General features: G+C 33.4%; 1 protein-coding gene across 2 annotated transcripts; it reads right to left on the bottom strand.

Moving 5' to 3' along the window:
• Positions 1-126: 126 nt before the first annotated feature.
• Positions 127-19091, bottom strand: LOC126742296 (peptidyl-prolyl cis-trans isomerase H). Of its 2 annotated transcripts, none has more exons than XM_050448931.1 (4): positions 19079-19091; positions 17062-17177; positions 574-750; positions 127-516 (listed from the first exon to the last, which is right to left on the bottom strand). In XM_050448931.1, exons 2-4 carry the CDS (start codon positions 17143-17145, stop codon positions 223-225), a joined length of 555 nt encoding a protein of 184 aa, XP_050304888.1. In that variant the 5' UTR covers positions 17146-17177; positions 19079-19091; the 3' UTR covers positions 127-222. The 2 variants fall into 2 exon arrangements, with proteins under 2 accessions (XP_050304888.1, XP_050304889.1); XM_050448932.1 differs by lacking the exon at positions 19079-19091 and adding an exon at positions 18562-18574.
• Positions 19092-22708: the final 3617 nt, after the last annotated feature.

The raw sequence follows: 22708 nt of genomic DNA, 5'->3' as shown, positions 1-22708 counted from the left end.
AATTACCAGGCCTATTGGCCGCCGGCTGTACAGGATGTCAACTTAACAATTCAAAAAAATTCTACGCAGCAGTTAACGTGTTAAAGATTAACCTTATTATATTTAAGAGGAGAAAAACAGCATGGCTTACTAAAAAAATGTTTACTTACATTATTCTTATAAACATTATATAGACCATATTACATTAATCCTTAAACAAGTCTTTGAATCCGCCCCTATTAACTACATTTGGCCACACTGCACAATTGTCACAGGTATCTTGGGTTTATTATTAGGACCAGTAGGCACATTTTCCACCTTCCGCATAACTAAAAGTCCATCAATCACCCTGCCGAAAACCACATGTTTGCTGTCCAAAAAATTACATTTTGCACAAGTGATAAAAAACTGGCAACCATTAGTGTCTTTCCCACTATTAGCCATTGATAATAACCCAGGAGTGTCGTGCTTTAAGTTAAAGTTCTCGTCCCCAAACGTGTTTCCTCCATATATGCTCATTACTCCTGTACCATCCCCCTGAAAAATTATGTATCATTACAAACGCTGCGTATAAAATAAGAAAAAATCACATACATTAACAAAGTCACCACCCTGTATCATGAAATCCTTGATGACTCTATGGAAACTGGCTCCTTTGTATCCCAGAGGTACTCCATCTTTCCTGTACTCGCCAGTGCAGAATTGCCTGAAATTCTCGCTAGTTTTTGGGACTACATCGGCGAAAAGTTCGAAAATCATTCTGCCAATTTCCTAAAAATATAAATATTATATAAACCATTAAAATAGTAGTGTGTTCTGATATATTTTTGATAATATTTAAAGTTTCTTGCTAAACCGTTTCTACTACATATATACATAATATATCCTGGCGGCAAAAATCAGAGGATATCCTGATATTTTATACAGGGTGAGTTTTTTAAAGTGTTACAATGCGATATGTCAAAAACGGCTGCAAATTTTTTTTTGACATTTTGGTGACATTTCAAGTATACCGGGGGGCACTTTTTGTGATATTTTTGACATTTGTCCCTTCACCCCCCCAAGAGGGGAGGAGGGTCACTTCCTTATTTTAAATGGAATGACGTGTTTTTTATTCTTAAATACGAATCTACATAAAATATGAAGTCTGTTTACACAAAATTTTTAAAATTGCTCTGCTGGTTACGGAATTATGATCAAAAATGTTGATTAAATTTACAAATAATTCGAATATTCTACTACAATAAAAACAAATTATTTTCTACTTTTTAACTATTTATCGTCTATGTATTATGCCTAAGGAGCTGTTCGAAGTGACCGCCTTCGACTTCCAAGCACTTTCTTATCCTTTCTTGACATGAGTTTCGTACCCGCTGTAACATTACTGGTGTCACTAATGAACAAGCAAAACGAATCCTGTTCTTCGTGTCCTCTGGAGTTGTAGGTGCACTAGCCATTACTTTGTCTTTTATAAATCCCCATAAAAAAAGTCAAGGGGGGTCAAATCTGGCGAACGAGCAGGCCAGTTGACAGGACCACCTCGACCAATCCACCTGTTTTCAAAAATCTCATTTAAATAAGTACGGGCCTGTATGGCATAATGGGGTGGAGCTCCGTCCTGCTGAAACCATACGTTAGGATTTAAATTTTGGTTTAGTAGACGAGGTAACTGATTTCTTAAAAAATCTGTGTAGACCTGTCCATTTAAATGACCTTGGAAAAAATGCGGACCAATAACTCTATCCTCGAAAATACCACACCAAACGTTCACAGACCAGGGATGTTGATTTGGTACAGTTCTCATCCAGTGAGGATTATTTGCTGCCCAGTAATGCATGTTGTGCCTGTTTACCTTTTAGAAAAACAAACAACCAAAACTTGAATATGTTCTAATTTAAATAAGTTAAATCTTACCTGCCCGCAATTATTAAAAGAAGCCTCATCAGAAAAAATAACGTTTCTCAAAAAATGGTTATTTTCACGCATTTTTGTTGAAATCCAAGTGCAAAAATTAATGCGATTCTCAAAATCATGTCCGTAAAGCTCTTGATGAAGTGTAATGTGGTAACGATGAAACTTGTACCGGTGCAGTTTCATCGTTAATTGTTATAATTGATGATTGACTAATTCCAGCATCTAAAGCAAGCCGCCTGGTACTGATTTGAGGATCAATAGCTACTGCTCCTAATACATCAACTGCCTTATTTTCATCTGTTTGCGTTTTAATCCGATTTCGTCGTTTACTTTTTAGACTACCAGTCATTCGACTTCTGGTCTCCAGTCTCTTAAAGGCCATATGAGATTTTGGAATATCCGGAAACCTCTCGGCCCACACTACTGCAGCCTCTCTATAATTTTTTCTGCACTCCCCCAAAATTAACAACATATCTACTTCTACACTGAAATTCGCTTCCATTTTTTTCTTTTTAAACACAATTTACTTGTTAATAACACGTCAAAATTTTTATGTGACACTGCTTGTGATGTTGCCATGGAAATCCTACTGTTACTAGGATTTTCATTTCCATCCATACTAGTAAAATAAACAGTAGGATTTCCATGGCAACCGGCTGTTATTATGGTAAAATATTCGAATTATTTTTAAATTTAATCAAAACATTTTTGATCATAATTCCGTAACCAGCGGAGCAATTTTAAAAATTTTTTGTAAACCCCTAAATTTTAAATGAGTTTGTTGCAACTTGCGCGTCTTCACTGTATTATTATAGTAGCGGCGCACGAAAAATAAAAATTAAGCAGTTAACAGCCTACCTGTAGTACTCAACTTACTCTTAAACTAATTAGGATAAAATGATAGGAATTTAACCATTAAGTGCTAGGGGTGGCAAGAGGGAGGGGAATAAGGAAGGAATATCGGAACTAACTTAAATAATTACAGATAATGTAAAGGAATATATGTAGTTTTAGACGCAATTAGTGTCTATCAACACCACGACACCAGATCACTGACTGCGAAGTCATAAGTCCCGAATTCGTCACTTAAATACTTTTGGTTGAACAGAGAAATCCGAAATTTGATATTTATTAATATATGTCGACACATTATATGAAAAGGATCTTTTGAGTATTTCTTTATTATGAAAAGGAATGGTTAAAATATGTTTTCTATGTATATTAATATTGTGTACATCTGTTCTATAAACAATTTTATTAGCCAAGTGGGGTAGAGTTTTGTATTTTAAAAGTTTGAAAAAACATACCGGATGTAGAATTCTTCTGTTCTGCATATTAAGCCAATTTACTTCTTTCAGTTTATGAAAAATTCGTTCTCTACGTCGTATTTCAAATATAAGTAAACATGAATTCCGTAACTTTTGAATTCTTTGAATATCCGAAAATTCCAAACAGAATCCATAGATTATATCACAGAAATTCATAGGTAAAAGCACTAAGCTTTCGCATAACATTTTTTTTGTATCTTGATTTAGATAGTTCCTATGTGGATATAACAGTCTTAATGACAAATAACTAATTCTATTCTTCTGAAGTTTAGACGTTACATGCTCTTTATACCTCATTTTACTACCAATAATCAAGCATGAATTTTTGAAGTAAAACTTCTTTACGCACACTTGAGTTGGGAAGTAAGCTGGCTCATGCGTTACGAAAAGTGTGATCAGCGAGGCGAACGGTTCATATATTACTGTAGGAGCAAGAGAGAGTATATACATACATATATTATATATACAGGGTGTTCGGCATACAAACCGACAAAATTTTTTGGCATATTCTTGGGGTCATTTGAAAGCTTTTTACCCTTAGGTCCTAAAAGTTACTGTTTATGAATTTTTTAATGTTTTTTCTCAAATTACTTAAAATGTCGCCTTTAAAACCATATCACTTTTTTATTAGTGACAATAAAATTACGATTTTTGAAAAATTATATTTCCTAATCTATGGTTTTTAAACAGCTTTTGTTTTGACTGATTGTCCTAAAGAGACATACGAAGTTTTTTATTAAACAAAGTAAGTAATTGTTTGAAAAAAATTCAACGTCAAAATTTAATTAAAAAAAAGTAGCAGGAATTAGGAGCTTCATTTCATTTTAATAAATTCGTCAATTAATGGCCTTTTTAGCAGTATGTTAAACATTGATAATAAAACAATATATTTCGTTCAAATAATAGGTAATCTCTGAGAAGATAAGAATTGGTCAGAAATTAGTTTAAAATCGTAATTTTATTGTCACTAATAAGGAAGTTATGTAGTTTTAAAGGCGACATTTTAAGCAATTTGAGAAAAAACATTAAAAAATTCTTCGTAACAGTAACTTTTAGGGCTCAAGGTATTAGGGTAAAAAGCTTTCAAATGACCCCAAGAATATTCCAAAAAATTTTGACGGTTTATGTGCCGAACACCCTGTATATATATACGAATGGAGCTAAAGATGTTTTACTCCAGTCGTGTGGTCCCAAGCGCACTAATTTTTTTATTGATATTAAATTAGATTTAATTTCTATGTTAAGGTTTTCAAGAACATTATTTTTTATGCTTTTACTACAAAATACTAACGCAACCGATTTTGCTGGTTTAATTTTTGGTATATGCTTAGTAGCTGCTTGAAATAGATTTTCTAGATCAGAATTAATTTGAGCATTGGCGACCAGAATTTGAGAAGGCTTAAAAGAAAAATATACTCGAGTATCGTCTGCGTACATATGATAGTTGCAATATTTTAATGATTTAAAGAAATGAGACGTATATAAAATATAGAGAGCAAAGACCCAAGTATACTTCCCTGAGGTACATCAAGACTTTCAGATACCATCTCATCCAGAGAATATACAGAATATGAACGTATGTCCTAAAAGTCCTAACTTTTGAGATACCGGGTGGTAAAGATGGAAGAAAAATATATGTTTTTTTACAATACCTGTGAAACCTCTGTAGATATTTTAGTACTATTTGTTATGCATTTTCTATGCATCAAAAGGCATTTTCTGAGGCTCACTAATTTTTTTTATTTGTATCTGTGACGTTCGTGCAAGGTTTAAGGTAAATATTTTTGATGAAAAATATGGTACACACAGCGGTGTACTATATTTTTCATCAAAAATATTTACTTTGCACGAACGTCACTGATACAAATAAAAAAAATTAGTGAGCCTCAGAAAATGCCTTTTGATGCATAGAAAATGCATATCAAATATTACTAAAATATCTACAGAGGTTTCACAGTTATTGTAAAAACACATATATTTTTCTTCAATCTTTACCACCCAGTATCTCAAAAGTTAGAACTTTTAGGACATACGTTCATATAAAGTTTTTTTCTTAAAATTTAACCAAGAATCAGCCCCTGAATTTTTTCGCATCTATTTATTTACACCATGTATAATCAGCTTACTGATAAAGTACAATTTTGCACGAATACATTCTTCGACCGGATAATATGGAAGAAAATTTTTGCAATTGCTTATAATTTTTAAATCTGTCTTGAGTTGTTCCCGAGAAGCAATGTTTTGACTCGCCGCTGTGCTAGGCAAATGAGTATGAAGTACAATAATTACTGTTGTATGTATGAAGCCCTGGTTATGTTATGGTTGCTGCCCTTCGACATTCCATTTAACTTATGGGTATGACTCTAGCTCCTGTTGTTTGTAGAAGATTGATAAGTATATACAAACTTTCTGAACTGGTGAGTGTTTTTCACTAATATCTATTTAAACAAAAACAATAAATAAAATACTTTTGGTAGTGACTAAAGTGTTTGTGCTCGTTTTATTTTAATCTTGTTGACTGTTAAGTAAATTAAAGTGATCTCAATTTTGGCCTGGCTCTCTACCAGGACCGTATTTAACAAATTTGTTAAAAAAGTTATATTTTTATTTTTTGACGTAACTCATACATAAATGCATGTACATATTTAGCTTTAGTGGATATTATATAGTATACATTTAGCATATAGAAATTTAGACTAAAATTGTGTAGTTTCCTGGGGGTATTCTCACTCTTATAATTATAGGTCTAGCTCTCGGTTATAGATCTATGTAAATAATTTTAGTAAGTTTGTTATATTTTAAGACAAAATGTCTCTTGAAAAGTTAAAAACTGAGCGCAAAAACAGCAAATCTGGTCTAACGAGAGCCATAAATTGGTTAAGTAATAATCAAGATACAATCACTGATATTAGTCAAGTTTAAATTCGTCAAGAAGGTTTAAAAAAACATTTTGATAGATATAATGTAGCTCAAGACCAAATTGAGGGTTTTCCTCAGGCTTCTTCTACCGAGGAAGATGCTGATAAGGAAAATAGGCTAGAAACTGAAAATAAATTCTATGATACTCTTGCTCAATATGAAAATTGTATTAAAAAATTATCTATTTCAACTCTACAAAATGTAAACTTACCCCAGGATACCTCACATAGAATTGCAGGTGTAAAATTACCCGATATTACCATAGCGCCCTTTAATGGTAACGCTGCCCAGTGGCACTCTTTCTATGAACTGTTCGACTCTTTAATTATTCGAAATGTTAATTTATCTAATGTACAGCGCTTTTTCTATTTAAAATCTTTCTTAAGAGGGGAAGCTTTAAAGTTAGTAGACTCATTGCAAGTAACTAATGAAAATTTTACTACCGCTATTGACATTTTAAAAAGTAGGTATGAGAATTTAAATTGTATTGTTAATGCTCACTTTAGTTCTCTCTTAGATGCTCCTAGCCTTTTTAAATGTAACTCAAAAAATCTTAGAGAATTTTTAATAAACTGTAAAACAAATTTAGAGTCATTAAAAAATTTAAAGCTAACAGAATCCCAGGCATATGAATGTTTGTTAATTTATATACTTCAAAAGAAAATAGATTATGATACACGTAGACTGTTCGAGCAAGAGCGAGACATTGCAATGTTGCCGAACCTTGATGAATTTTTTGAATTTTTGGATAAAAGGTGTGTCATTTTGGAAAATGTATCAAGCTCTGAAAGTCATAGCAATAGAAGGCAGGATAAAGTTTCTCTTTTTGTGAATAAGTAACAACATTCTCAAATAAATACTTTCTTATGCCCCTTTTGCAATAACAATGGTCATCGGAATGGTCACCCCATTCTGAAAAAATAAAATTTGTTGTCTTGAAAAAACTTTGTCCAAACTGCCTCGGAACAAAACATTCAATAAATGATTGCAGTTCTACCCACAAATGTGCTGAGTGTAATAAAAAACATCACACAATTTTACACAATCAATACCCACCTCGACAGAATAGTCAAACCAATAATAATTATCCACCCCGACGCCAACATCATAATAATTCTCGAAACAATGTATCTCGTATGCAAAATGAAAGACCTCTCAATGAACAAACAGTTCAACCCTCTTTTGATAATCAGGTACCCTGTAGCTCAAGTTTCTCTGCCCTTTCCACAAAGAATACACAAATTCTGCTAGCCACCGCGCAAGTGACTTTGTACAATAAATATAATGTGCCTATCCAGGCCAAAATATTACTGGACAATGGATCTCAGAATTCATTTATCACCTCTCGTTTAGTAAACCAACTTGGATTCAAACCCTTTAATCAAACACTACAAATATCTGGAATATCGCAAAACAGTACTATATCAAGCAAAATGATAGATATTGTTCTTTACTCTAATGTAAGTCAAGATAAATATTTTAAGGTATCTTGTGCAGTATTAGATAAAATAACCCATCAACTTCCCCAAGTTTCAATCCAGGTTGATAAGTTAAAAATACCTAGTGATATTTTTGAAAAACTCGCAGACCCTGGATTTTTCACTCCATCTGATATAGACATACTGGTTGGTGCTGACGTTTATTATTCTCTTTTGTCCAGGGGTATTCTTGAGTTAGGTACTAATTATCCTACTCTACTGAACACGCACTTAGGTTGGATAGTAGCCGGTAATGTACCACTACACTGTTCAGCGCTTCATTTACGCTCAGAGTTACAACTCTCACGTTGTAACTTTTCTCAAGAAGTTAATTCTCCTTCAAACTTAGATTTAGACAACAGTCTGTGTAAATTTTGGAACACTGAAAAAATTTTTGAAGATATTCCTCTTTCACCTGAAGATGAACAAGCAGAAGAAATATTTGTTTTAAAGACCCAAGTACTAAAAAGTGGCTCCTATCAAGTTGATATCCCCCTCAAGTCGCCAGCTGAGCATCTTGAATTGGGTGACTCATACACTATTGCCGAAAAACGATTTTTCCTTCTTGAAAAGCGGTTTCAAAAGGACCCTTCTTTGTTTTCTCGTTATAAGCAATTTATAGATGAATGTCTCTCTTGGACATGCGCAATACATCCCTCTCACTCTCATTACTCCAAAATCTGAAAACAAATATTTCATTCCTCATTTATGTGTCATCGTGAGTCTAGCGCGACCACGAAGCTTCGAGTCGTCTTTGACGCTTCCTCTAAGAGTTCAACAGGATATTCTTTGAATAACGTAACACTCAAAGGTTTTACAGTTCAGCCTGAACTGTATGACATCTTATGTCGTTTCAGAACCTTTAGATATGTCTTAACCACTGACATTGAAAAAATGTACCGTCAGGTGTCAATAAACCCTGAACACGATTTCTACAAAATATTTTATGGAGAGATAACCCCAAAAATCCATTAAGTTGCATAGAGCTCTCAACGGTAACTTATGGAACCAATTTTGCGCCCTTTGTTTGCACTCGCGTGTTAAATGAAATTGCTCAAATCAATTCACAAAAGTTTCCCTTAGCCTCTGAAGCAATTATGACTCAATGTTTCATGGACGACGTTTTGGCCGGTTGTGACAAGTACTGTAAATTGCAGACCCTTTATGACGAACTCACTGAAATGCTTAAAATATCTGGTTTTGATTTGCACAAATGGTGCTCAAATTCACAGAAATTTTTGAGTCAGGTCTCTGAAAAAGTTACTCACGAGTACAACATGAACTTTGATGACACTCCTAATAAAGTATTAGGTTTGAAATGGAATCCAGTTGAGGATGTACTTTGTATCTCTACGCCCCAAGTCCCTCAGACAGATCTCTTAACAAAAAGAATGGTTTTATCGACTATTGCCCAATGTTTTGATCCATTGGGTCTAGTAAATCCTGTTATTGTCCAAGGAAAAATTTTGATGCAAATTCTTTGGTGTAAAAAGTTGCATTGGGACACAATTATCACAGATGAAACTATCATATCAAAATGGAATGATTTTATTAAACACATATCTCTTCTTCAAGGTTTAAAAATTTCTCGGAATTTATTTCTCAATAAAACTATCAAAAATGTTGAATACCACGGTTTGGCAGATGCCAGCTTAGCTGCTTATGGAGCATGCATATACCTTCGTGTTATTTACTCAGACAACACGGTCACATGTAATTTGATTTCATCCAAATCAAAGGTTGCTCCGATTAAGAGAATTTCACTTCCCAAACTTGAATTGTGTGGCATCGTTCTATTAGCTAAGCTTACTCAGAGAATAGTAAAGAGTTTTGAGAAGAATGTTAAATCAAAAATTACCTCTATAAATCTATGGTCTGACTCGCAAATAGCTCTCGCTTGGTGTAAAAGTCACCCTAGTAGGTGGACTGTGTTTGTAGCTCATCGAGTATCCCTAGTTCAGGATCTTACTTCTGATTGTGTGTGGCGATACATTAAATCGTCCGAGAATCCAGCAGATGTGTTATCTAGAGGACTATTTTCTCAAGACATTTTAAAATCTGGATTTTGGTTTCACGGGCCAAAGTTCTTAAATTCGATGGATTTAAATTTGAAAGCCTTTGATACTCCCTCCAAAGAAACTAATCTTCCAGAAGAACGAAAGGTTAATTTACACGTAGTAGAAACCTTTTCGTCTCGACAAAGTGAATTCTGGCATGATTTGTTTTTAAAGTTTTCTAGTTTTTCTAAGCTTCAACGAGTAATCGCATACATTTTGCGTTTTATTCATAACTCAAAAAATAAATTAAGTAGATCTGATGGCGCTCTGACAGTCACAGAACTTAGTTCGGTTCTTCAACTAATAGTTCAGATACTTCAGAAAAAATATTTTTCTAAAGAAATCTGTGAGCTTAAAAGTAATAAGCCTCTCTCTAACAAGAACTTAATTTCCCTAAAACCCTTTGTGGACTCTTTTGGCATTTTAAGAGTTGGTGGTAGGTTGGATTATGCTGAAGTCTCTTACGATCAAAAACATCCAATCCTTCTTCCAGCAAACGATTATGTCGTCTCTCTCATGCTTTTACGTGAACCTAAACGTTTAGGTCACGCTGGGCCGCAAAACGTACTCTCAAATTTCAGACTTAGATTCTGGCCCTTAAATGGCTTGCGCCAAATTAAACGCTTAATTAGGAATTGCACAGTCTGTTTTCGATTCAATGCCCAGACAAATTAGCAAATTATGGCTAGTCTCCCAAAAGAAAGGATAACAATTTCACGACCATTTCAAAAAGTTGGTGTAGATTTTGGTGGTCCTTTTTTCCTCAAATCCTCGAAAAGCCAATGTTATTAAAGGTTACATTGCTCTATTCGTGTGTATGTCCACAAAAGCCGTTCATCTTGAGATTGTCTCAAGTTTATCTACTGAAGCTTTTCTAATGACATTTAAACGATTTATTTCTCGAAGAGGCAATCCCACAGTTGTGTTCAGTGACAATGCAACCAATTTTGCAGGCGCAAGAAATCAATTAAGAGAACTGTACGAGTTTTTCCGAATTGACAAACAGTATGATGCTTTGAAGACGTTTCTAACTCAAAACGAAACCGAATGGAGGTTTATTCCCCCTCGATCTCCTCACTGGGGAGGTATCTGGGAGTCCGCAATTAAAAGCACAAAGTATCACCTATACCGAATTATGAAGAATTCTCAGTTTACGTTTGAAGAGTTTAGTACTATTCTTTGCCAGATAGAGGCTATTTTAAATTCTCGACCGCTTTGCTCTATGTCTAACGATCCCTCTGACTTCTCCTCATTGACCCCTGGTCATTTTTTAATAGGTACGTCCCTAACGGCCTATCCTGAAAAGGACTTAAAGAAAATTTCCGAAAATAGACTCTCTTTTTGGCAGAGATGTTCACAGATCCAACAAATTTTTTGGAAACGATGGACTGTAGAGTACCTAAATCGTCTCCAAAATCGACCAAAATGGTTTCGGTCATCCAAAAATCTCGAAGTTAATGATTTGGTCCTCCTCAAAGAGGATGAAACTCCCCCTCTTAAATGGCCTTTAGCTAGAGTGACTGAGGTTATGAAGGGTGCAGATGGAAGAGTCAGGGTGGTTAAACTCAAAACTACTGACGGATATTATACCAGACCTATCACAAAGGTCTGTCCGCTTCCTGAAGAAAACGTTCAAGTTTCTCTTACTGAACCTGATAAATAATAAATCCCTAAATTTTTATTCTTGCTCTTATTATTCTATTGGTCCTTCGAGTTAATGTTACTTTTTATAGTAAATCTCTTAATTCTCTTTTTGCTTTGTTTGAAGCTAACAGCTTCAACTCGGGGGCAGAATGTTGTGGAAACACAACCCATTTCTCTCAAATTATTAAGCCTATCTCTTAATCCTCTTTCTCGTTGATTTCTTTGTATTGTTATTGTAATCATCGTCATGCTCGCTACCGGCCCCTCCCCGAAAAATCTAAAAATAGATCATAAGCACGGAAAAGATGCAGTTGCCCGCCACTCGCTCTTCGGGTGTAATAAAAAATCTCGGTCCCTTGTCCCAGTGACACATTTTTTCTCATTCTCTCGTTTCGCGGCTAAAAGCCAAAACTCTCGGCAATAAAGTAAATACTCCTAATAAAAGCAACTAAATACTCCTAAATTTCTCGTTCTCGCTTAATCTCGAAGCTAAGTCTGTAAAATAAGTTAGTTAGTAATTACGGTATTGTGTGCACTGTGCAGTAATATAAACTATTAGATTATAAGCAATTCAACGCTCTTTTTATTCTTCCATTGAACCAGCGCAATCCCAGTAATGTTTACTCTAAAACAACTACTACGAAGAGATCCTCCCTGTAATGGTATGGCTGATGTTATCAAAAACCCTTTGAAACCTATCCAATGCATGATCAACGAGATGTCAGAAATACAGGGCGTCCCAAAAGTAATACATACAGCGCGTTCGGACTCGTTGATTTTGCTAAATATCTTTTTACTTAAAAAATATTATTAATTTCAAGATAAGCTATGTCATCGTCAACTATTTTTTTTATTTGCAACGCCAGCGGTGCAAAATCTGGAATCTCGAATATTTGCCCCTTCTCTGCTACTCAACAGTAAGGAAAAATTTTATTTAGATAAGAAGAGCTACCGCGTAGTGAGGGGATGCATTGTCTAGCTGGAAAAATAAGTGGTCACTTCGCAGGTCTGGCACATGTTGGTGTGGATAAAAAGTGAAATAGAATAAGGTCAAACTGAACAAACTTGAGAATTTTTTTTCCAGCTAATGAATTTTCAAAGAACTATTGGGCAAGAACTTTACCCCCATCCACGATATCACACCGCAACTTTTCGAAGACGTGTAGTGTGTGTGCCTCTATTACCTAAACCGGTATTTCTTTAGCCTAATATCGACAATTTTCTTTATAGATTCACTTAAATAAAAATTTGCCTTGTCAGTAAAAATATTAGTACATTAGCAGGAATATGGCTTAAATGTTGTATTGTTCACAAAATTTAATTTGTCTATAAGAATCACTTTTACTTTGTTCTAAACAAACTTTATATCAAAAGTATATACCATGTTTCTATTTTTTCGTGTTCAGTGAATTAATTGCACCATACTGGTTTGATACTTTTTTGATGAGAAATATTGTTAACAAGCAATTAACTGGCAAATAAATCACCCATAACAACCAACAATTATTGTAACAAGTTTCACATTGTTTAAGCCTAAATAAATAAGCTTAAGAAATAGTTGGAATATTTATTTATTTATGGTATATTTGGTCTTGTAATAACAAAACCGTGTTGAAACTTATATTTCCAAGTCATGAGTGATTATTTTTAATGAGCATATTAACTAACAGATTTTGAAACTGTTAATAAAAAAAGCAGTTGAAGATAGGTGTTTGTATAATTTACATAAGATGTGTATATTTTCTCTAGAACTAAAAAATATCATAATATGTAGGGGGTTAAATTTAAAGAAATAAAATTGATATTGATACAGCTCATCTTAGTGTACCCTGAATATTCATTAACAATAATTGAAACCAAAAAAAAAACGATATGTCTGAGTCACACTTTTAACCGCACTGCTTAAAAAACTCTTATTGTGGTTTGGCATACGTAGAGCGATTCTTTTACATGCCATAATAGACCTTCCTAGAAAAAAACTGCAGTGTCTGCAGTGTTCCGAAATTCATCAGTGAAAAGAACCGAACTCCATTCAACTTCCCATTTCTTTTTTTTACATACTCACTCTAAATGCTGTGGTTTGTGACACTGTGTCAACACACAGTGTTGTCAGATTGTTTAAGATCAAATTGGTATTTCTTGGGGATTGTTAATATAAAACTATCTCAATGACCATTGAATATAAATTTTGTTATTAATAATCAATATCGTTAGTAAGTTAGGGCTACAGGAATACATTATTTCACTTGTGTCATAATTTAATATTAGGAATTATGATAATATTATAATAAACTTCTGCACATACAGGTAGAGACCTAGGTGCATGAAACAAATTTGTGAAACTCAGATCTAGAGATACACATGTTTTTACTGTACATTTTCTAAATAAATAAATAAATAGTTACAAAGTTTATTCATAAATACTTGGAAAAAGATTAATAGTATATAAAAAGATTAATAGTAAATATTGGTAATAAAGATAAATTGAGGTGGCAAAGTAAAGGCTGCAATTTTTTAATTTTATTATTTACTGTTTAATTTAGTGAATAATACCAATAATTACATTTAATTTGAGGCACATAATTTACGCAAGAATAACGAATAAAGTACAATTTTTTGTGTTTGGTCATTCCTATAATGATCAATAAAATTTATATATTATGCGATAAAATACAAAAATGTTTTTAGATAACAACTATTTTATTTATCTATATAAAAAGTTTAGAACTAAAAAAGAAACTAAACACTGCTCTAAGGGAAAAACCTGCACAGGAGCACAATTTATAAAGAAAATGTTTATTAGTTGATGACATAAGTTTTTTTTATAAATAAACTTGCAAGTGTTAGATGCGTTAGTTCAGTTAACCTGTTTGTAACTATTGCCGGAAACCGCAAGGCCCATTTGTCGACTGATAATGGGTGATTAAAACACAACATGGGTAAAGTTTCATTGGGCAATATTAGACTGCCGGCGTAATATTAGTGTAGTCTGCCGGCTAACTGAACGTGATGGAACCTTCAGAACCAACTCTTTCCTGAACCAACTTAGTAGTTGATTTTTTTTGTACAAAAAAGTTGGTGCAAAGGACCAACTTGAAGTAATACCAGTTGAAATCAAATCAGGAGAGCTACAAAGCATTTAAAATTGCCACTGAAAGAGATATATGGACCATTTTATGATACCAGCAATAGGGCTTAAAAAATTATAGTAGCAGAATATAGTGATTTCCAACATTTTGATCAAGGCAATTTATTTCCATAGAAAAAAGAGAAAACTGTACAATGCATACAAGCTGGTAGAAACTCAAAACCATGATTTCATTAGTTATTCAACTTAAAATCAAAATCTTAATTACAGCTTTTGTTATCAAAATATGTGCAGAATCAAGTCAAAAACAGCTCAATTAAAAGTTTCAATAAGTGACTTGGTAGCTGCAACAGGAACATAATTAAATTTGACAGTTTATAGTAGCAACTTTCATGTGAATTTCGATGTATTCAGGGAGGATCAAGATCAGAAAAAATCAACAATTTTTAAAAAATGTAAGTACTTGATGAGTTTTTAATTTTTGTATTTATTCACGCGAAAAAGTACAAACTCTTAGACAAGTTCAAATATAAAAAAAAGTATAATAATTAAAATTATAATAATAAAACTTATCTAGTAATTACATAATAAAACAATCCAAAATTAAAGGAAATATACAGGAAACACTAAGCAATTAGTAAAACTAACAAACACAAAGCAACTTTAACAGAAATACAATACATACCTAAACCACATAATATATTCCTAAAAAGCCATAGTGGTGTAAGAACACTCTTCAAATGAGTAAAAATGATTGCTCAATTATGAAGTATTTATAAATTATGTATTTGTAATTACTCTTAAATATAAAAAAAACTCTTTAATTTTTGAATATATTAAGTGGCAGAACCATCATAAGCTACTAAAGAAGTTCTGTTGTCTGCATAGAGATAACACACAGAACCAGCACAACAAATAGGCAGGTCATTGATATATACCAAAAAAAAAATAGGCCAAGTAGCAATGAAGGCTTATGTATTTCCATGTTCCAATGCTATACTCTGTGACTTACACCCCTTAACACACAAAATGACTTCTGTCAGTCAGGTAGGACTGAATAAGAAGAATCAGTACTTTTACTATCTTTAAGTCAAATAATCCAAAGGATTGTTATGAGCTGAGGAAAGTACTCAGCAAAATCAATAAATGAATCATTGATTTTCTTTAATATTAGAGTTTAGCAATTTGAGACCTATTACTGGCCTAATTAATAAAAGTAACATTTCAAAGATCAAAAAGTGCTTTTTTTCTTTTCAAAATATACATTTTTGTTAACTAAGCATGATATGTGTACTGATAATAAAAATATAGCTTAACAAGATGTATGGAAATCATTATAACTCAATAAAGTAGTAATATATAAATTATAAAATATACAAAGTAGTGGTAAAACTTAAGTATAAAAAATAAAAATTAAAAGGTATTAAAACTAATAGGTATATCATAAACTATAAAACTAATTAAAAAACATATATAAATAAAACTTTAGCCTCATTCACAACAAGAAAGGAACCCATAAAACTATAAATATAAAATTTAATTTCTGATATTTAAAATTTAATTAGGGTAAATTACATTTCTGACGAGTCACATGCAGTGGTGTTAGACCTTGCAGCCTGCTACGATTTTTAAAAATAAGGGAAGATGTTTCCAAAATTAAGAGAGAAGTCAGCGTCAAGATCCTCTGTTCCATTTTGCATGATTCATGTGTGTGCATTCTGCAGGATTCTCTTTGAGGAACATTTACAATGAATCTAACTGCCCTCTTTTGAGTGGTGAAGAGGATATTTAAAAGACCTTGATTAGCCACACCCCAGAATGATATACCATACTGGAGATGTGACTCAAATAAAGAAAAATATACAGTTAGGTATAGCCAATCTTTTTAGCTTGGATTTCCTTAGGGTATTTACTTCAGTAAGTGAGCACAGTTTTAGAAGTAACTAAGTTTGGACAGTGTGATAACCTGTCTCAAAAAAAAAAGAGAATTGTTAAAAAGTGTGTATATTATTAAATAAATAAAATAAACGAGTTCAGTATTGCAACAAAACATGACAAACAAAAAAAAACTCTATTTACAGCCTGCATTTACTGACCTTTAGTCAGTCATTAAAGTTGTTAAAAGAGAGAGAACATCCTCTTGGGTATTAGGGATTTTAGAAAAAATAGGGAAAACTCAGTGAGCAATTTCTCACTATGATCACAAGTTCTGCTTTATTGCTTCATAATTAATTATTAGAGTTTGGGTACACTTTTATATAATGAAATTACTGCATTTCATTTGTGGAAAATTCAAGTTCATTTATCAATTATGCTTTTGTCTGTAGAATTATTTGTTTTAATAACTTTAAATATTTGTTTATAGGTAGAATTCAACATCTGTATATGTAATCAACATTAATCTTGCAAAATAAGAATCACTTTTTGAAGCAAAGTTATTTACTGTTTATTTTTAAATATACATTAGCTGTTTCATACAGCTTGGTTCATGATATATTTAAGACTAAAACATCTCTTGATTGATGAGGATGATTATTATGACCTAAATTTTAGCATAGGGAACACAGTGGGGCCTTAGTCTATAGGGATATTATGTTGTTATTATGAATAGTGTATGTGAATAAATTTAAAAAAAATTATTTGTGTTTACATACTGTGGTTCCGACAGCTACATCGAAAAACACTACTGGGTTAGCAGGGTGCCTCAGCTGGCTCTGAATTTGGTTCCAATTGGGCATTTTAATTAAATACTATTTTCACTGTTGTGTTAATAAAGAACATTTAACAACAAACTAAAGAAACCTAACCTCAAAAACATCCGGTACGAGGGGAAGGTGTATAGACAACATAGTAAGCCGCGGTGTTGCCGTTGTTCGCAGAAAACAAACTTATAACTGTTGCTATATAAGGCGCAATTCACACAGAACGGGCGTATGGCGGTGGCGTGGGACTGGCATGGAGCTGGAATGGAGCGGACGTGGCGCGCACAATTCACATAGAAAGGGATTCAATGTGATTATTGTCATTTATTTGTTACGTACGAAGATGATCAAGATATGTTGAACCTCGTAAATTTAGCAAACATTCAAAGGCAAAGGAGTTACTGAATACATCCCTTGTGGTTAGATAGAAAAAGAAGAAAAAACTGGTGGTTCGTTTAATGTTATGCGGGAGCTCAATATGTACCCTGAATGTTTTCAAAGTTTCTATCGAATGTCTGTTCAATGTTTTTATAAAATACTAGTAAGGGTTTAGTAAGGGTTAATATTGAGAAGAAACCTACAAATTGAAGAGAACTTGTCAGTTCAGAGGAAAGGTTGTTATTAACAACCTGAGGTTAGTTAAAGAAAATATGTTTAAGTGAATTTATTTCTGTTTAATCGAAAACAAAAAAAAATAACGATAATGTTACTCTAATATTAATTATTGTATTGTATAAATTTACTCAAATGAAATTTATCCGTGTTTCTGTGCGGTACCGAATCTAGATTTCTATTTACCGAATCTTCAATCCAAGATTGAGAACTATCCATTGGGATAGTAGAGGCTTCAGGAATGGTTGAGGATAGTATTTGCCCGGCTAAATTCAAAATCCCAATTTTGAAACGCCGCTTCTAAACAGAATTCATGGACTTAAAAACGCCAGGTCTGGGTCAGGAGGATCGATTGTGGCATTCGTTTTCGTGCTGTTTTGGATCTCCAGCCATTGTTGCCTTTTTAGCCATTAATAGCGGTTGAGGCTGCTAACTTCTTTTTTTTTCTAAAATCATCTTCTTTCTGTAGTAGTGTTTTAGGTGCTCTCATTGCTATCGGTTGATCATCGATAGACGTACTGGAAGATGGTACAGGTGACCGAGAGGAATGACTGGATAGAATGTTATAAGGTGAGAGTACATCAGCATTGGAGTTGTCTTTAGACTCATTAGATTGTGACCCCGTTTCAGCTGCGTGGTGGCTCGATGATGCGTCGGCAGACTCTTGATCCACGTTGCCTTTGCTCTTCCAAGACTTCAAGAAAGGATCAAAAAAGGAGAGATGTGGGGCCAAATAATATTCTTTGACTCGTTTTGTTCCTTTGTTTTTAATTTTGTCTTTACACTCGGTTACTGAAACAAAAGCATAATTTCTAATGTAAATACGAGTTTAAACATCTTTTGTGTTAATAAACAGGTACATACTTACCATTTTCACTGAATTTATTTGATATATTTTCCCATGCTTGATCTTGTGTACTTCTATTGCAGTAACCCGACCTTTTATAGTCGTATAGAACTGCATACTGTTGCACGTCTTCACAGAACTCATATTAAATAAATAATCATCCCGCATTTTACCAAATAGACAAAAAGAAGCAATACAAACCGCTGTTTGGTATATGGCATTTACCACTAGTGTAGGCCATTCGAGGCGTCGAAGTGACGTGGCTGTGGCTTGACTTATCACGCCTGTGCCACGCCATTTCTATCGATATTGCCCACATCGGCAGACTTTTGATCCACGTTGCCTTTGCTCTTACATGACTTCAAGAACGGATCCAAAAAGGAGAGATGTGGGGCCAAATAATATTCTTTGACTCGTTTTGTTCCTTGATTTTGTTTTTAATTTTGTCTTTACACTCGGTTACTGAAACAAAAGCATAATTTCTAATGTAAATACGAGTTTAAACATCTTTTGTGTTAATAAACAGGTACATACTTACCATTTTCACTGAATTTATTTGATATTTTTTCCCATGCTTGATCTTGTGCACTTCTATTGCAGTAATCCGACCTTTTATAGTCGTATAGAACTGCATACTGTTTCACGTCTTCACAGAACTTATATTAAATAAATAATCATCCCGCATTTTACCAAATAGACAAAAAGAAGCAATATAAACCGCTGTTTGGTATATGGCATTTACCACTAGTGTAGGCCACTAGTGGCGTCGAAGTGACGTGGCTGTGGCTTGACTTATCACGCCTGTGCCACGCCATTTCTATCTGTATTGCCCCATAAGCGAACATGCAAGTGGCACATGCGTCTACCACGCCAGTCCCACGCCACCCCCATACGCCCATTCTGTGTGAATTGCGCCTTAGTTTGATAAGTTAAGCCGATTTTCAACGTCGTATGGGTCTTAGTTGGTATTTACCAATGCGTTTTTACGATTCTAGTTTTAACTAAAATAGGGGAAAACGTGACGTCACGGATCAGCTGTTTGGCGTTTGGTATTCACCAATTATTACCCGGCTTTGGCCTTGAGTTAAAGTTTCGGTTATACAGTCCAGAATATACAGGAGAGGGCTATGCTTAGATTGTAAAAAATTGATTGAGAATCGCGATATGATGTGCGTCCTTTATAAATTAAGAAAAATAAATACAAATTAGTTTTAAATTTTCAAGAAGAACAAATAGTAATACGCTTATCTAGTAAAAAAAAGTTAAATTAAAGGAGAGAAAATTTAAATGTTAATTCCGGCAATAAGGTGTGACCATTATACATAATTTATTTTACATTCAATAAAAGCATGGCTAAGGCTCTGGAAAATCAAAAAATTCAATTTCATTTTTTAATCAAACAGAAAAGAAAAAACAAAAACATAAACTATTTAATTTCTAATAACCAGTTCATTTCAGCGACTGTTTTTAATAATAATAATAATAATAATAAATCGTCTTTTATTAATCATGCATATACATTACACAGATTTAAATGTTTTATAGGTATATACATATAAGATTAAGGTTAAAGAATACAAATGGCGAAGTTTAGCCTTAGGCTACTCTTACACTTAACCATCCCTATTCTAAATCAAAAAAGAAGTGAAAAGTAAACATAATTCATAATGACACTAAGTATTTTGTAAATTTAACAAATAAGTTTTAAACTGAGACCTAAAGCCGTTTAAACTAATATCTCTTAAATAGGGATCTAAGGAGTTATATAAAGATACTGCATTATAGGCAAAACCTCTTTGAAAGAGTGCTGAATGATGTTGTGGCATAGTAAAGTGATTTCCATAAAGAAGTTCACGGTTATGAATAAATGTTCGAAATACTAACTTTTCCCTCAAATATACAGGAATATTTGATATTAACAACCTCATTAGAAAAGTAGCAAAATGATGCTTTACCACACCCGACATATTTAACCAATTTAATTGTTTAAATTCTGCTGAGACATGATCATATCTCCTCAGACCAAATATGAAGCGACAACAGTTATTTTGCACAACTTGCAATCTATTTTTTGTCACTAAATCTAAACAGGGGTAGTACACTATATTACAATAATAAAAACTTGGCAAAACCAGAGATTCACAGAGTTTTTTCCTAATATTAAAGTCTAAGATAAATCTGTTGGCATAGAGAACTTTCATTTTTACATAACTTTTTTGAAGTAACTTATTCACATGATCTCTGAACCTTAAATCAGTATCAATGATAAGCCCTAAGTTCTTCGCATTTTTAGAAAATCCCAAAGTTGTGTCGCCCAGTTTCAGGTGCAACCTACCTTCTAGCAGTTTTCTTCGCTTTTCTAAACAAAAGAGAAGTACCTCTGTTTTTTCAGGATTTATCTTTAAGTTATGTTCTCTTGAGTAATCATTGATGGATTTTAGATCGTCATTGAGAGATGCTTCAGCTTCTGCTGGTTTATTGGAGTCAAAATAATGCAAAACCTGTTTATCATCTGCATATGACTGTGAATCTGAATTTTTGATTACCTGGAAAATGTCAAAAATGTATATTAGAAACAAAAGTGGTCCAATTATAGATCCTTGTGGTACACCAGATATCACAGTCTCAGCAGAAGAAAACTTGTTACCAATTTGTACGCGCTGTTGTCTATCTGTCAGGTAGCACCTGAAAAAGGAGACAGAGCATTCGTCAAAGCCCAGATATTTTAGTTTAGCACACAGTAAATCATGGTCTATCAGATCAAAAGCTTTAGAGTAGTCCAGGGAGACTAGGACAACCGCAATATTTTTGTCTAATGCCCTTATTATGTTGTCAGTTAAGTTCAGAAGAGCAGTAGTAGTACTATGTCCAGACCTAAAGCCTGACTGATGAACTGGGAGCAAATTATTAAGATTTAGGTAATTTAATACTTGTGTGTAAACAGTTCTTTCAAGAATTTTAGATAGGACAGGCAACAGGCTTATGGGACGAAGTTCATTCACAGCAGTTACTTTTCTGGTCTTAGGAACAGGAAGAATTATGGACTTTTTCCAGTCCTCTGGAAAATACCCAGCTTCTAGGCAAGAATTAACAATATGTGTCAAATGAGGTAGGATAGCAGGAAGGCTAAGCTTTATCATAAAAAGTGTCAAATTGTCATGACCAGAAGCATTGGACTTAATGGAATAATTTTTTTTTTTCACTGAACTGGAATCTATCATATTAAATTGAAAGTGCAAGTTGTTCTTAAGTTTATTTGTGTTATAGAAATGTATTTTTTGGTCACATTTATTTGATTTTTTAAATACACTCAAAAAGTAGTCATTTGCACTATCAGGATTAACAGAGTCAAGTGGAAATTCACTATTAGAAGTTTTTGAGCTTACATTTACATTCATATTTTTAAGATTTTTCCAGGGTAACTTACTATTTTTTTGTTGTTCCAAAAAACTTAAATAGCCCTTTTTTCCCTTCGAATAGAAGCAAGTGCAAAGTTTCGAGCCCGCTTATAAGCTTCAAAATCAGCTAATGACTTTGATTTTTTATATTTTAAGTTAGCCTTATCACGTTCCTTTAATATGGCCTCTAGAGCTGGTGTAAGCCAAGGTGCTGGGGGTTTATTAACGCGGACGGTCTTTATTGGTACATGTTTGTCAAATAATTTTATTAGGTTCTGTGTCAGAAATTGTACTTTGTCATCTATATTTGGAAAATAATATATGTTATCCCAGGGTATTTGTAAAAGCTCTGTATTAAAAAGGTTTTCATTAAAATGTTTGTAACTGCGGAATGATATTATTTTCTGGACTCTTTTAAGATTTGGTAAGCGTATATTACAAAATGCCAACTTATGGTCACTTATCCCGATAGCAGAGATGGTGCCAACATCCATAACAGCATCTGCATCACTAAAAAATATAGGATCTAGTAATGTTGATACTCTATCAGTGACCCTTGTAGCCTCATCAATGGTCTGAGTGAAACCAAAAACATCAAATATGTCGGATATTGGATTATTGCTGTTAAAAAAAATAATATTTAAATCCCCTAGAACCGTTACATAGTCGGAGGTTGATATTATTTCTGGTAGAATATTGTCGAGTGCATTTGCACAAGCCCCAATATTATTCATAGTACGAT

The sequence above is a fragment of the Anthonomus grandis genome, chromosome 11, assembly GCF_022605725.1.
Source record: "Anthonomus grandis grandis chromosome 11, icAntGran1.3, whole genome shotgun sequence".
NCBI classification, from domain to species: Eukaryota; Metazoa; Arthropoda; class Insecta; order Coleoptera; family Curculionidae; genus Anthonomus; species Anthonomus grandis.
The sequence above is the reverse complement of the archived record's forward strand: the minus strand, read 5'-3'. Positions and strand labels throughout refer to the sequence as shown.

Excerpts from the sequence above, each read along its gene's own strand:
- LOC126742296 (XM_050448931.1), bottom strand. The coding sequence starts at position 17,145 with ATGCCCAATTGGAACCAAATTCAGAGCCAGCTGAGGCACCCTGCTAAC. Across the intron at positions 751-17,061 it reads ATGTAGCTGTCGGAACCACA|GAAATTGGCAGAATGATTTT; the intron begins GTATGTAAACAC and ends TTATATTTTTAG. Across the intron at positions 517-573 it reads AGGGTGGTGACTTTGTTAAT|GGGGATGGTACAGGAGTAAT; the intron begins GTATGTGATTTT and ends ATAATTTTTCAG.